This window comes from Hippopotamus amphibius, chromosome 2 (assembly GCF_030028045.1).
Source record: "Hippopotamus amphibius kiboko isolate mHipAmp2 chromosome 2, mHipAmp2.hap2, whole genome shotgun sequence".
Lineage (NCBI taxonomy): Eukaryota > Metazoa > Chordata > Mammalia > Artiodactyla > Hippopotamidae > Hippopotamus > Hippopotamus amphibius.
The window spans coordinates 184,148,896-184,165,485 of record NC_080187.1 but is presented as its reverse complement, the minus strand read 5'-3'; the positions used below and the strand labels follow the sequence as shown (position 1 = coordinate 184,165,485).

Here is a 16,590-nt window from a genome sequence, read left to right as displayed (position 1 = left end):
TAGAGTCCACATAGAATACCAAATAGTGGTATGTGGATTATAAATGCTATGATACTTAGAATTAAAGCAAGAGAAAAATAATTTTTGACAAAATATACATACAAAAGAGCAAACATTAAAATATATGTACATTTCAAAGAGTAATAAAATAAACACCCATGGACCCATCTTTCTACCTGAATTATATCTACTAATTTCTACCGCTTCTGGAAATTAGAAGTAGATGGAAACATTTAGTACATGTGTTTATCTATAGGAGAGAGTCAAAATTGCAAAGTTGACTTAAGAGCTGGTCTCAACCTCCTAGACACTTGTCTTTCCTGAAGTGGATTCAGAGGAACCCAAGACCTGTGAAAAAAGGGATTCTACAGTCAAATAAGTTTGGAAGAACAGTGCATATTTCACTGTCTCCACCTTCCACTCAGATCTACAAGGGATACATTAACATATCGGGAAAAAAATTCCTGCAGTAATCTTTTAAATTCTGTGTAACTCTGGATGTCCCCAACGTATCTGACCACCAAAACTCTTCACAAGGCCTGTTACCACCTGAATGCAACTTGTGTTCCCCTGGGGAAATGCCAGCACAGGTGCTCACTGATGACCGGGGCATAAATGGAAACTTTCCTGCCCAGTGATGCTGACAAGAACACAGTCTGAATGGTCACATACCTCTAGACTCCTGAGAAACGTAAAGGTTCAGGAGGGTGGGGGGAAAGGGGACAGTTACAGCCACTCTAGTCAAAGAGATGGGCAGAGACGGGAGCCAACACAAAATGGGCAAATTTGCTTTGCTGGTCCAAGGCGACATCACCTTCAAGTCTACGGTTTAGCTGGTGGTTTCTCGGAGGAAACTATGGAAAATAAAGCATAAGATCCTGTTATTGGACACGCGTTTTAACTAGAAAGAGCCTCTGTCTTAGTCAGTTCAGGCTACTGTAATGGAAAACTATTGACTGGAGGCTTAAACAACAAATTTCATTTCTCACAGTTCTGGAGGCTGGGAAGTCCAAGTGCTGGCAGATTTGGTGTCTGCTGAGGGCCCTTTTCCTGGTTTGCAGATGGCCACGGTCTCACTGTGTGCTCATGTGGCAGAGAGAGAGAGAGCTCTGGTCTCCTCCTCTTCTTCTTCTTTTTTTTTTTAAATAAATTTATTTATTTATTTATTGGCTTTGTTGGGTCTTTGTTGCTGCACATGGGCTTTCTCTAGTTGCAGAGAACGGGGGCTACTTTTCATTGTGATGCGCGGGCTCCTTATTTTGGCAGTTTCTCTTGTTGCAGAGCACGGGCTCTAGGCAAGTGGGCTTCAGTAGTTGCAGCACATGGGCTCAATAGTTGTGGCGCACAGGCTTAGTTGTTCCGTGGCATGTGGGATCTTCCTGGGGCAGGGATCGAACCCGTGTCCCTGCATTGGCAGGTAGATTCTTAACCACTGCGCCACCTAGGAAGTCCTCCCCTCCTCTTCTTATAAGGACATTAGTCCCATCATGGGGGCTCCACCCTCATGACCTCATCTAAACCTCTGACAGACCCCATTTCCTAATACTATTACATTGAGGATTAGGGCTTCAACACATGGATTTTGAGGGGGGCACAAACATTAAGTCCATAGCAGTCTCATTAACAATGAATGAATTAGCAATTATTGTACAAAACTTTGTTGTCCCATTATGCAACAAAGGCAAAAGCCAAAATAGACAAATGGGACTACAGCAAACTTAAAAACTTCTGTGCAGGGACTTCCTAGGTGGCACAGTGGGTAAGAATCTGCCTGCCAATGCAGGGGACACGGGTTCGATCCCTGCCCTAGGAAGATACCACATACCACGGAGCAACTAAGCCCGTGTACCACAACTATTGAGCCTGCGCTCTAGAGCCCGTGAGCCACAACTATTGAGCTCATGTGCCACAGCTACTGAAGCCCATGCACCTAGATCCCGTGCTCTGCAACAAGAGAGGCCACCGCAATGGGAAGGCTGCGCACCACAATGAAGAGTAGCCCCCACTTGCTGCAACTAGAGAAAGCCTGTGTGCAGCAACAAAGACCCAACACAGCCAATAAAATAAATAAATAAATAAATAAATAAATAAATAAATAAATAAATAAATAAAACAGCAACAACAACAACAAACTTCTGTGCAGCAAAGGAAATAATCAGTAGAGTAAAAAGGCAACTTACAGAATGTGAGAAAACATTTACCAAACATGTATCTGATAAAGGGTTAATATCCAGAATATATAAAGAACTCATACAACTCAACAACAACAACCAAAACCAAAACAAAAAACCCCCCAAATGACCCAATTTTAAAATGGGGAAAGGACTTGAACAGATGTTTCTCCAAAGAAGATACACAAACAGCCAACAAGCACATGAAAAGACGCTCAGCATCACTAATCATTAGAGAAAGCAAATCAAAACCGCAGTGAGATATCATCTCACATCCATTAGGATGGCCACTATCAAAAAGGAAAGTCAAACAAGCAAACGGAAAATAACAAGTGTTGGCAAGGTTGTGGAGATATTGGAACACTTGCACACTGTTGATGGGATTGTAAAATGGTGCAGCTGCACTAGGAAACAGTATGGAGTTTCCTCAAAAGAATAAAAATAGAACTACCACATGGGATTATATATATATATATATCCAAAATAATTTAAAACAGGATCTTGAAGAGCTATTTGCACACCATGTCCCTTGCAGTATTATTCACAATAACCAAAATGTGGAAGCAAGCTAAATGTCCATCAACAGATGAGTGGATAAACAAAATGTGGTACATATATACATTGGAATATTTGTCCACCTTAAAAAAGAAGGAAATCCTGGCATATGCTACAACACAGATGAACCTTGAGGATATTATGTTATGTAAATAAGCCAACCACAAAACACAAATGTTGCATGATTCCACTTATATGAGGTATCTAAAGTAGTCAAATTCATAGAAACAGAAAGTAGAATGGTGGTTACCAGGGCTTGGGGTGGGGGAGGGAAACAGGGAGTAGTTTAATAAGCATAGTTTCAGTTATGAAAGATGAAAAAAGCTGTAGAGAGCTATTGTACAACAATGTGTATTTAGTTGACAATATTGTATTGTACACCTAAAAATTAAGATGGTAAGTTTGTTATGTGTTTTTTACCCCATACAAACAAAAAGAACGCTTTGTCTAGGAACCTCCTCAGATGCTTCTCTGAGTAATGTTCCTCAAGCAGTACCCTCCAGCCAGGCCCCGGGAGACTGATTTTTCCAAGTTTCTTCTAGAAAAGGAATGTAAAACTGAGTTTTGTGGGTACTTCAAGAGCCAGAACGATGGCAGAGAAACTATCCTGACCTCAAGGAGTCAGACAGGGCAGTGCAGGGAGCTGTATTTGCAAGTAAGGACACGACAGCCCAGAGTACACACTGGTGGGATGGGGAGGAGGTGGTACCAAGAGGAAGCTGCCCTGAGGAGGGGCAGAGCTGGGGCCAAGAGCCACTCTACAGGCCGGTGTGCAGTCTGGAAACAGAGGAAGTTCACTTGGACAACTGGAAAAGCCCCCACAGCAGTGGAAGGGCAATGTGAACAGCTGGGACTCTTAGAAAGGGAGCCTTTTGATTCTGGGAACGACATTGCTAGAATGAATGGGACTCAGAGTCCAACAAGGGCTACAAACCATTTTCAAACACCAGCACTGGTAAATTGCTTGATATTTCATCCTCAAGAGGGTCAAAGTTAATTACCATTTTTGATTCCTTTGAGACAGACTTTAAAGTTGAACCCTTTGACACTTTGTAGGTTTTCAAATTTTCAGGCTCTACTACAGAAAAAAAATGTATATATACATTTTTTCTGTAGCATATATATAATTATATATATATATAATTTTTAAACTATGGAACCATAGAAAACATGACTTAAATGCCTTCCAAAGTAGATTAGGAAAGGAAGAATATTTTATGTACACCATCTGCTCAGCCCAGCCTGTCCCCTTGAGCTATGACAGTAGGGCATACCACCACCCCCAAGATTAGTGCTTAAATCACAAGGAAGCCATATCTTGGGAAAGTCAGGAAGTCCAAAGCGCTCCCTGGAATAAAACCACCCATATACTTCTGTCCTCACAATGTGGGAAATTGACTTTGGATAAATTAAGGAATCATACACTTGACATTTCCAGAAATTACTAGGTAATTTGCTGCTTAATCCTATATCTGGGAAGCCTTTGAAATCGAGTCACTCTAATGCTTGAGACCCTAACTCAGTGATTGCTCAAAAGAAAAAGGGGTAACTAGAGAGGGAGATATGAAGAGCCACCAGTAAGTGCCGGAGACCAGCATTTCCCACCCTTGAGGAACGTACACCCCCTTAAAGGAGGAGAAAAATTGCCCAGCTCTCTGGCGTCCACTTGTTACTCAAGGGAGTACAAAACCTGAAGCTAAGAAGATTTGTGCTAATACTTATTATACTACTGTAAAAAAACAAAACAAATTTACAAGTCCAAACAAAATCACAACTAAAAATCATTCACATTAAAATGATTAATTTTATGTGATAAATGATATTGTATTGCTGCCCTGAATTCTGCCTGCCTGACTATGGGACAGACCACAAGGATGCAGGCTCTTTGAGTTTAGCTTACTTCCTTCTACCAACTTTCACACCATTTTTCCCTTTTTCCTTTTTTTTTTTTTTTTGTACTATCATCAGGGAACAGATCTGGTAGAGCTCTTGCACCACCTCTATTATAAATGCAAACTTGGAAGCTGAAATGACAGAACAATACTGTATTATATGATAGTGGTTCAAACCATCAGGAATATTACACAATAATTTGTTTAGGTTATCATCAAAGCTGAACATTCAAGATTAGAAGACTCCCCAGAATATGTTCTTGGGTCTTAGTTTGACAAAAACTTCCAAAGCCTAAACCTGAGGTAGCTTTTTGTACCACAGCTCCCTTTGGAGGTCTGGTGAAGCCTCAGAATAATATTTTGCATAAAACATGATAGGATTGGGACTTCCCTGGTGGCACAGTGGTTAAAAATCCACCTGCCAATGCAGAGGACATGGGTTCGATCCCTGGTCCGTGAAGATCCCACATGCTGGGGAGCAACCAAAACCATGTGCCATAACTACTGAGCTTGAGCTCTACAGCCCACAAGCCACAACTACTGAGCCTGCGTGCCCTAGAGCCTGGGCTCCGCAACAAGAGAAGCCACCGCACTGAGAAGCCCGTGCACCACAATGAAGAGTAGCCCCTGCTTGCTGCAACTAGAGAAAGCCTGTGTGCAGCAACAAAGACCCAACGTAGACAAAAAGAAAACCCCCAAACAAACAAACAAACAAAATGATAGGATTGCAAAGGAAACCAATTATATTGAAATTTAGTTATCAACATATTAAAAAACAAAAATGTGGTATTGATATATGCTTCTTTACGAATATATTATTCATAGGATCTAGTGGCAGATCTGGTAATTCATCATTTCTAAGTAGTGATAAGTATAATTGATAGCTTGTGATATCTTCAACAACTGTGAAGTGATATTAAAAATATCTGTGATTTCTATATACGACAGTCACCAATTTTACTAATATTTCATAAAACTATGAATTTTTAATATTTTATATATTTCAGAAATTAGAGAAAATAAAGATGTAACTTTCCCCCAAGTTTGCTAACCTCTTGAATTCTATCCACAGACCTCTAAGGGGTCCCAAGAACCCCAGACAAGGACCCTTTGTCTAAATCTAACCCAAATAAAATGGTTAAAATTATACACACGTATTCAAGCTTAACTGAAGGCTTGGATGATTTGGGAGCTGCCCAGGCACATGGATTATCCATCTCTCTCCCTTTGCAGAGCAACTGGCCAGGACCCAAACCCAGCAGATCTCTGAACCTCTGTGGACCATACCATGAAGAGCTGGACTGTCCTGGCATGATGAGGTTCTTACCTGAATCTTCCCCTTTAAGCTTCTTCTCTTCAAAGATTCACTGTAGGGTGAGGTGTGTACCCTCCCCTTAGCTCCTCCCTGGGAGGAGTCCCACATTCTAGAGCGCACTTGTGTGACTCTCAAGTCAGGAGGAAAAGCCCTAAAAAGACTCTGCTCGTCTCCTATGGGGAAAGGGGTAACTACACAGAGCACAAGGACCTCATTGGTTGTTAGGCAACTGGTCAAGAGCAAGTGGGGCCAGGAGACCTCCAGGAGCAAGAGATACCCAGCCAGTCACATGGTTGCCCTCTCTACCCACCCTCTGGCTGGGAAGGCTGAAATGCCCTAGGATTGCTAGGCAACAGGATAGAATTCACTGATGATGGTACCCAGAAGACTGTTACACCCTTGGTAGTCTGTGGCATGTGGTGTGTGTGTGTCTGTGATGTGATCCATCACTTCCCGTGGAGGTCTGGAAGGGGGCAGAAGAAGTCAGATTTCTAAAACAGCTTAAAGGAGCTTTGGGGGGTTCCAGCCAGGCTGACTAGGAAGGCTAGGGCTCACTGCAGTATGTTGAAGGCACCCCTCCCCTGGGGTGTCCCTCTTCTTCCCACGCTATTTTGACTTCCTATCAAAATCTGCTCCCCATTTACGGTCAAGGTGCTAAAAGGGATTGGTAAACAAATCCATCATAAGAACCCAAGTGATAAGACTTCCCAGCTGCTCCCCACAGTGTGGAGAATGGGCACAGACTGAGAACCAAGTTCTCTTCGTCAACCCCAGGTCAGCCTCTCAGTAGCTGTGTGACAGCCCTCTCTGAGCCTCAGCCTCCATTTCCGTAAAATGCAGCAGTAAAACCCATCAGAGTCACTAGGAGCATCAAGCATGCAGGCCAACCTAAACCTAACCAGGAGGAGACGATCCAAAAATCCAAACGGAGGGACATTCTACAAGCAACCATTTCGAATGCTTCAAAATGTCAATGGCATGAAAGACCAAAAAGGGGGAGAAAAGGTGGGAGACTGTTTTAGACGAAAGCAGACTAAGAAGTCGTGACAACTAAATACAGGGCATGATCCTTGATTTGATTTAAAAAATAAAAAGTCAAAAGACATTAACCAGACAATTGGGAAAATCTGAATATGGATTTAATACTGTTGTATTAATGTAAAATGGCTTAGGTTTGATTGTGGTATTGGGTTACATAGCAGAATGCCCTTTCCTTAGGAGATGCATGCGGAAATATTTTGAGAGTGAAGCGTTACCGTGTCTGTAGTCTATCCTGAAGTGGTTCAGCAAAGCATACATACACAGAGAGATAAAACAAATGTGGCAAAATGTGAACTGATGAATCTAGGTCTCTGGGTGTTAACTGTACTACTTTTACAACTTTTATGTAGGTTTGAACAGTTTCAAAATAAAAAATAGGAGAGAAGGTATACAGACATCTCTTCACACAGGGCCTGGCACAAGGAAGTAGCTAATAAACTATGATTATTTGACCTTTGCATCTACACAGGGATGATTTCATAAACCAAAAGAATGACTATAGAAAATGGAATGGCAGGCTCTGGCACGGGATGGTGGCAGGATTCCGGGTGCTGGGGCCTCCCCGTTGTGCCTGCCCCTCAAGGGGTGGTGACAGTGTCCCTGACACAGAGCAAGAGCTCCTCCTCTCACCTCTGGGAGGAGGACATCTGGGCTGGCCCAGCCCAGGCCATCAGCTGTGTTCACAGCCTGGCCTTGAGACTTCTCTGTGGAAGGTAAGAGATTGGAGCTGGAAAGGACACTTTTAACCCCAGGCTTGATGGCTGCAGCCCCCCAGGTGTGGAACTTGGAGAGCAGATGGTACCTTTGTGAGAATGAGAAAGAGGTGCTCCTTCCTTTGGGAGACCCAGCCGGTGTCTAGGCACCGGCCATCCAATCGCACACAGCAGCCCTGATTAATCCCTTCTATGTAATATTAGCTTCCATTTATTGAATGCCAGGCATGTTATGTGACTTCTTTTGAAACCTCTCAACAACTCTTCAGGACAGATGTTATTTTGCTCATTTCACTTGTGGGGGAAAAGGCTCAGAGGCTTGTTTGATTGGCCCAGCTAGTGTCTGAGCAACAGATCAAACATCTGGATCCAGGACTCCTGAGCTCTCATCCCACTGCTGCTCTCCAGCTTTCTGTTTGTGCAGAGTTTTATGCTATGTCAAACTCCTTTCCTCGTGTGGTCTGCAAGTCCCCATAACTCCACAAAGCAGAGAATGTAACAAGTGAGGAAACTGAGCCTTAGAGAAGGGACTTGCTCCAGATCACCAGAGGTGTGTGGCGGAGTCTGGAACGTAGGAATCGGGTCACTCTGTGTCCTTAATACCCCAAGGGATTCCCTCTCTAATAACCATTGGAGGCTGTGACCCACCTCCTCCGGAAGCCTGAATGGGTTAGGAACAAATGAACATGGCCCCCTTTCACCTCTGTTTTAGGGAAGCCATTTAACTGTTGAAAGTTCCTCCCTTTGGGGAATTCACATGGTCATGCTTCAACTCTCAGGCTCTCCCTCGGTTTTACTTTTCATGACACCTTTCTCTCACCTATGTTCCTGCCAGTCCCAGTGGCACACCTTCCCTCCTGTATCTCAGCAAGCCCAGGATCTAGCCCTGCCCGAGCTGCTTCCCCCACCTCCCAAACCTCTGCTATTGCTTCCTTAGTGGAACATCTCTCCTTCTTTCCAGTCTTCTCCTTTAATGCTAACCACCAGATAGATGTTCATTGTGATTCTTGAATTTCTCTTCCTACAGAAGTTCCTCTTCCTCTGTTTCCCTTGCTGCCATTTATCCATCCATCCATCCATCCATCCATCCACTTATCCATCCATCCATCCACTTATCCATTTAGCCATTCATCCTCCCATTCATACACGTACACACACACACACACACACTTACACATCCATCCATCCATGTATTCATCCATCTAATCATCTGAGCTTCCACTTATTCAACCTTTATTGAGCACCTACTATGTGCTACAAATATAATGAAAAACCAAGTCTAATTCTTGCCTTTGGGAAACTCCCAGCCTATAGGGCAGGGACAGACATGTAATACCATGGGTTGAAAGCTCTCCTAGAAGTATGTACTAGGGACCATGGGATTTCAGAGGAGGAAGGGGCTAACTGGTCAGGAGCTGAGAAAAGCCTCAGGAAGGGCCAGGCATCTGAGCTTCAACCCTGAGCCCTTTTCCTTGTTCTGTTCCTCCTCTGTGCCCATTGTTCCCCCAGTCCTCTATCTATTCATTTTGCTGTCTGTATGTGCTTGGGCTGAGGGCAGTCTCAGTGGACAAAAATCAAAGACTCCTCCCACAAAGTTCACAGGGGCTGGCTTTTCCCTCCTGGTTTTCCTGCTTTAGTTAGGCCAGCCTTCTCTTTCATCTATCAGAACAGCTCTCTTTTTATCACTGGACACTTGCACCCAGGCAGCAGGAGACTCCCCCCTTCCAGGGGACTGGCCTGCCACTGAATCCAGCAGCTTCTGTGGATGAGGCTCATTATAGCTTCTCACAAGGAGGTGGGGAGGGGAGGGAGGCATGCCTGGGTTTCCAGGGGTCAGCTGAATTTGGCTTAGGTCCTCAACCAGAAAACCTTGCCCCATTCCCCCCACTCCTGCCTAGCCCCCCCCCCCCCCCCCCCCCACTGTTCTTGGGCCTGCCTGACTCTGGTTCCCATGGACTCCTCTGCTCTGATGGTCCCTCTGGCCACAGTTCTTGGGCACTTGGGACTCTCCTGGGGCTCTGGTGGGGGTCTCAGGGGCAGCTCAACTATCCAGGGCTGAGGATAGAGAAATGGTTCAGTGGATGCTTGATGACTTCCTGCCCCCTGGGCTGCTGTGAGATCAAATGTCTGGCTCCCTCCACCTGCAAACAGTCACTGAGGTGGTGGCCCAGAAGGTCTGGGGGCACTACAGGGCCAGCGGCAGGAGTAACACAACAGGCTCCTCCTTCCTGAGCTCCTCAAGCGCCTCAGGGATTTTTGTCCCCCAAACCCCACCCAAAGGCTGAGGCTGGCACAACCTGGAGGAGGGTTGAGGAGCAGAGGAAGATCTGGCCTGACTTTTGTCCTCCTCTTCTATTCACAATGGCACAATCAGGACTAATGCTGTGATTCTCTGTGTTTTTGTGGGGACTCCTCTGCAGACAGGTCCAGAACCAGGCAGTATGAAGAGCTCAGTAGGGGGATGTTACAGAACACCTGGGACTCCTGGGCATGTGGGTCCCTAGAAGTTCCCTTTAAGGGAATTTTGCTTCCCTCTCAGGCTGTCCCTGGCATTTGAGTCCAGCTGGATGATCACATTGGGAGGGAGCCTAGACTGTATCTGCTGGGACGTCCGGGGCTCCAGCATCCAGACTCAGTCTCTGGGTGAATCTGGGTGAAAGGACGTGAGCCTACAAGGGACGGAAGCTAAGAAAGGTGATCACCAATATGCACCCAATGAATGACACTGATGCAAATCAAAGATAATCAAAACCTGCCGTGAGTTGGGTAACCTGCAGAGAAAACATCCTGAAAATTACAGCATGGGCATTTGGGAACAGTGATGGCACATGTCTTCCAATGCCCAAATGAAGAGCAGGAGCAGTAGTCCTGCTATAAAGCCAAGGAACTGCCATAGGGAAGAGTTTATTCAAGATCTCCCAGACATCTAGAGGCTCTTGCTAGGCCAACAGCTGTTTTCTGTTTGTTGGAAAGGTCGTTATGTCAACAGAACCTACAGGGACCTGTGCCCATAAGCTGGAGTAGCCAAGTTTGGGTCCGTGAGGCAGCTGTGGCAGTGCCTAGCTCACATCTTCCAAAAGAACCTGCTGTGAGAAGTGTAATTGGCTGATAGCCCCCTAGGCTGCATCCTTCATCGGCTTCAGTGTTCATGTCCCCCGGTTTCTGCCCACTGGAGGGCTCCTCCAATAAGCAATCTTTGGGATTCTCCACTAGCCCTGCTGAGAGTTTCTTAGAGCTGCACTGTAATCTGAGACTCTTCCCACCCAATTCTTCCTTCCCGCTCTCCTTTCACAAGTGTCAGGAGACACTTCCTGCCTATTCCTGCTCCCTTCCCCTTTATCCTTAACAGCTGCTTTCTCCTATAAATCTCTTGCATGTCTAATTCTGCCTTGGCATCTGCTTCTCAGAAGACCCAAACTGCAAGTCTGCTATATTCATGGTCTGCATCTACTGGAAAGTAGATTCTCAGGGTGGGTACATCTGGAGAATTTTATAATAGCTGGAGAGGCCTGTGGACAGGATCACTTGTGGAGTGTTGGGAAAGAGGATTGGAGAAGGACTCAAAAATTAGAGAAAATGAGCACAATGTTTATTAGCAAATGCAACGAGCTGAATAATGTGTGATGCATGTTCACTTACAGAGGCGCAAACGTTAGAAAGAACTGGGGTTTCATCTCAACCCCACCATCTCTTTGGGCAAGTCATTTAGGCTTACTTTCTTCATCTATAAAATGGGAATACTTTTACTTACCTTGCTGGGTTGTTGTAAGAAGGAAGAGGATGACGCGTGTAAAGTACTTCACAGAGCAGCTTGCACAGGTGCTCTCAAATCAGAGTAGCTATCGTTAATTCTCATTTCCCTTTAGGAAGAGAAAGAATGTCTTTCCTCTTGTTTGAAGTCAGGCAGGGAATGGTTCCATAAATAAAAACACTGGATCCACCCTGGGAGGGGGCCCACAGGCTTGGTCCCCACCTTGGCCCCCGGAAAAGTCCTCGAGGGCTCTCTATTCTCCAGGGGGAGGGTCAGCGGCTCCTCTTGGACCTTGTTGCTTCCTGCAGAGGGTCTGTGTGGTGGGTGGGACAAAGGTGGGAGGGGGAAGGGGAGGAGAAAAGACCTTAGAATTTAAGGTGAGGTGGTTTCTGGGCAGTAGCTTCAGACAGGATGAAAAATGGACCAGAATCGGAGCCTGGAGGTGGTCAGGCCCCAGACCTGGAAGGCCAGGCCCCTTTGGGCTCCTCCCCTCCTTGCTCACCACTCTCAGCTGAAAGAAGTTAAGCTGCTAGCCCCCCCCCAGGAGGACTCAGCTGTAGGGGGTGCAGTGAGTTCTAAAGGGGGCTTTGTCTTCGGAGGCACCAGGCAGAGGCGTAGGGTTTGGCTCCATGTGGGGATGAGGGCAGACCCAGTTTGAAAGGGAGAATCCTGAGAAGAAACAGCCCAGATGCCTAGTCCTGAGAATGCTCTTGCCCCACCCCTGGCAACCCAGAGCTTGCCACACAACCTCCGCTCTGGCCTGGGTGCCCAGTATAAGGCAAGCCCCCCCAGGGCTAGCTGGACCCACAGCTCTCTACCACCTCCGTGGCATCGTCTTTTAAGAAGTCCATTTCCCTGAAACAAAAGGTAGAGGACGAATTAAGTTCCTCGCGGCTGATTCTAGGGAGAAAAACGACGGTAGGTGGCAGTTCATCTCAGCAGGGCCTCTTCCTCTTACCTCAAACCCTCCTCCCCATACCACAGGTGTCTGGTTCTGGCTGTCAGGATGCTCTGTGGCCTGGCACCCTTTTCTGCCTGGCAGAGAGTAGCCAATAAGCTAACCACATCAAGGACTTCATCTGTCTCCCACTCCTCCAAGGGCAGGGACTGGTAAATGTCAGCTGGGCTGAACTGGGTTCTCCTGCAAATGAAGGAATGAAAGAACTGCAGAGGGAGAATGTGCAAACGCCCCTAAATCCACCCCTATTCACCCTTCATCTTCCTTAACCTTCCCACCCCCTCTTCTCTCTCCCCTTACCTTCCATAATCTCTCTCTCCGCACCCCCGCCCCCACAATTTGGGAGGCACAGGGACCTGGGATGCACCTGCCCCATCATTGGGAGGCACACAGACCTGGGTGGGACTTCAGGCAGGATACTTAACTCTCTCTGTGCCAGTTTCCGCGTCTGTAAAACAGGGTAACACCTGTGGTACTGGGTGTGAAGCTGAAAGGAGATGAGGCACACAGCAGCTGGGCTCCACGCTGCAGGGCCTTGGGAGGGGGACTGAGTAGCTGCTATAGGTCGGGAGTGACAGTTCCCAGCCGAGGAGGAAGAAGCTGGGGGTGGGGGGGCTCCTGAGGAGCCGGAAGCTCAGAGAAGATCTGACTGGCTGGCAGAGGAAGTGCACCCACGGGTCAAAGGGGCCCTGCCCAGAGGCAACTCTGGTCTCCAGCGCTGGGTGGACACAGTGTCCTGGCTTCTCCCTTGTCCCCACAGGCCTCTAAGGAATCAGGTGTTCAACTAGCATGTCAGAGAACACCTATTGAGCCAGGTGCTGGCACGGGCCCTTTAAGTCATTTTGTCTTCATTAAACCTCACAGAAGACAGATTACTATTCCCACATGCAGAGGAGCACAGGGAGGCTCAGAGAGATAGTCAGGCTGCTGGTGAGGAGTGGAGGTGGGACTTGGTCAGTCTAGGTGACTCCAAGCACAGTGCTGCCTGTCCTGCAACAAGATGTACACCTTGGCTCTGGCGGACCATCTACCTCCTGCCAGCCCCTTGGGCTAGGTTCTGGGAATGTCATGTGAACAGGACAGACACGCTTTCAACTTCACACAATTCACGTTCTCGGTGGGAGACACTAACAAGTAACTGGGCAGATACATCAGAGCACAGTAGGTGCTATCTGAGGTGAAACCCCCAGGGTCAAGGTGAAACCCCCAGGACGTGAGGATCAGGTCCCATTCAGGGGATCAATTAAGGCCTCCGGGTGAGTCATGGCAGAGAAATGCGACTGCCCATAGAAGCCCCTTCCCCCAAATTTGGGGAATGTGGTTAGTTTACTCCTCCAAAGTCAGGCCAATAGCAAGGCTAGGTGGAAGTGACATCAGCAAGGGGGCCCTTCCCACCTCCCTCCCTCCCTCCCTTGGACACCACCTCTCACCACAGCCCTAGGTCCCTGAAGTACAGCAGTTCCCACCGGGGAGGTATGAAATAGGACTAACGGAGAAAAGCCAGCTCTGACCTTGAATCTCTCCCATAGGCATGGCAGGCCCAGCCTCCTATTCTCCTGGTGGATCTGAGACCTCGGGAGAGCAGTGGGGAATGAGGCTTGTTCTCTACTACCCTGACCATATTCCTCTCGCGCTGCCCACAACTCCCTCTGAATCTAAGTCAGCAAAAGCCTGCCCCTCACTCAACCTCCTCGCCTTCCTTATCACTCTCAATGCCAGGAGTAACCTCCCCTTGCTCACACAACGATCCCCCTTTCTGTCTGAGGGCCTCCTCAAGAAGTATTCCTGCCTAAGAGGAATATCTCTTACCTACCTTTAGGGAATAATCCTATAGATGTGCTCTAGACCTGGGGCCATTCCTAATGGGGCTTGTCCTTTGGTGGCATCACAGAAGCTGAGTCAGTGATCCCTTATGGCTTATAGGAAGCTCCCAAAGGCTCCATGGTATGACGATGGCCCACTGCTCTGGCCCTAGCAAGTTACAACTTGTCTTACTTTCTCTACCTGCAAGCTCCCTCTCCTGACCTGGGGAGAGAGACACCAGGGGGACTTGGTGGACACACAGGAGCTCACAGGGAGAATCAGAGATGCTGACTTTGTATACAAAATGGCTTTATTAAAAATTCAGGTATTAGGAAAACAAAGCCTTCTCAAAGGTTCTATCAAAAAGTACAAATTTTAAATAAATGCATCAGAAAAGTGGCAGCCAGATACACCAGCCACAGTCACAACCCTGGGTGGGGGGAGAAAGTGCCCAGAGTCCAAAGAAGAGGCTGGACGCAGGGGTCTTTGGATGCTGCAGGGACAGGTCCTGGAGCTACCAGGCAGGGGCCCTTTCAGTTTTCCTTTCCTTGGAAAAAATGGAAAGAACCTGGCAAGTGTAGGAAATTCTAGGTCTGAAGCAGAAAGATACAAAAGTCATTTATAAGGCACGACTGCTGACTCCAGCCCTGAGGCACATGGATTGGATGAACGGGTGATCAGAGCCACAGGGCCCCCAGCCCTGCTCATGTTCCTGATTGGTGCCACCTCTGGCTTTGGTGACAGGTTAAATTAAGGTGGATCAAGTGGACTGCACAATCCATGCAGGCAGGACCGTGGAGCCAGTCTTGAGAAGTGATGTGTTGCTTCAGTAGCAAACTGGTATCTAGCCCTGCCAGGGCAAGAAAGGTCACACCAGCTCCCAAGAAATCCCCCTATGGAGGGCACCCAGCCTCGACAAGGAACTTCCAAGGGCAGTCCCTTCCATCTAGGCATCTGGAGAAGCCTCAGGCCACAGAGCCAGGGTTTCTCTGTATGGCAACACAGAAGCTGGCATTGCCGAAACCAGTCTCCCACAACTGCTGGCCCACATCCATGGTCACTGGTGACAGGCCTCCCTGGTGACATTAGGCAGTGGGTAGGCAAAGAGGGAGAAGTCCAGGATATACTTAGGCAGCACATCCTGCAGCAGGGCCCGTGGGGCACTGCACAGGTGGTAGTGCAGGCTTTCAGGGCTGGCTGGCCGGTACCAGGCTTGGCGAGCTGGGAATCGGACATGGGGCGGTGCCCGCACCCACTCCAGCACCTGGTTGGCATCTGCCTCCAGCCTCTCATAGGAGCCCACAAAGTCGTAGTGCACAGCACAAGGCTGGCACAGGTGGTACACGGGCATCCAGTGCTCGTTCATGCGCTCCGGGTCCTCGTCGACCAGGTATCTCAGGAACTCTGGGAAGGTGACATCGTCCCCCGCCGGGCTGGGCCCCGCTCCAGCCCTGTACCGCCTCACGATCTCAGCCCCGTAGCGCTGCTGGTACTCTCGGATCTCGCCAAACTTGTTGCGGTAAGCAGAAAGAAGGCGTTCCAAAGGGTCCCGCACAAACAGGAACTTGAAATAGTGCTGCAGGCGGTAGCGAATCTCGTCAGGCCGCAGGTCTGCCAAGAACACCAAGTCGCTGCGGTGGTCCATCTTGAGGCGGACGTCCACGTTGTCCAGGACACCCGCCAGCACCTTCAGCACCCGCTTCCAGTTCGAGCAGGCCACCTTGGGCACGTAGCAGTAGAGGAATCGGTAGCGGTCACTCACGAGGACGTGGCGCAGCAGGGTGCGCCGCTGCCCCACGGGCAAGTCCCAGGGGTCCCGGGGCATGCCCGGTTGTCCGCACACTGCCCGCAAGGTCCGGTTCCGGACGTCCTGCCTCACCTGCAAGTCCGCGTCCCCCGCATCCAGGGACAGCCTCCCAGGCCTGGGGACCGTCCCGCGCCAGACCGCGTCCTCGCGGTTGGGAGGGTGCAGGGGAAGCGGCTTCATCTCGGCCAGGATGCCCCGCTCAATCATGAGCAGCAGCCCGCTGGAGGCCACGATCACCGCGAACATTAGCATGGACGGCAGCAGCAGGGGCGGCCCGCCCAGCCCGGCCCGGCCCCTGCCCAGGGGGGCCCGCCTCAGCGCCCGTCCCAGGGGCTCGGCGCCATGTGGGGCCGCCAGCGGGGTCAGCGGGCGGGGGAACATCGTGCTGCCGGGTCGGGGGCCTGCGCGGGCCCGGCCGATCCGAGGGCTGCCCGGGAGGCGGGCTCGGGATGGGGGCGGGCCCGAGGGCTTGGGCCCGCCGAGCCGGGAGGGGGTGGGGGAGGAGAGCGCTGGCGGGAGGCCCCAGCGCGCGCGGGGGCGGCCGACTCCCGGGCTGCGGCGCCGGAGCGGGCGGCGGGCGGCGG

The 16,590-nt window shown here is 48.9% G+C and overlaps 1 protein-coding gene across 1 annotated transcript; it reads right to left on the bottom strand.

Annotated features, from left to right (window-relative positions):
• Nucleotides 1-14,505: 14,505 nt before the first annotated feature.
• On the bottom strand, nt 14,506-16,590 carry CHST14 (carbohydrate sulfotransferase 14). The gene has a single exon (XM_057722645.1). It carries the CDS (start codon nt 16,385-16,387, stop codon nt 15,257-15,259), a length of 1,131 nt encoding a protein of 376 aa, XP_057578628.1. The 5' UTR covers nt 16,388-16,590; the 3' UTR covers nt 14,506-15,256.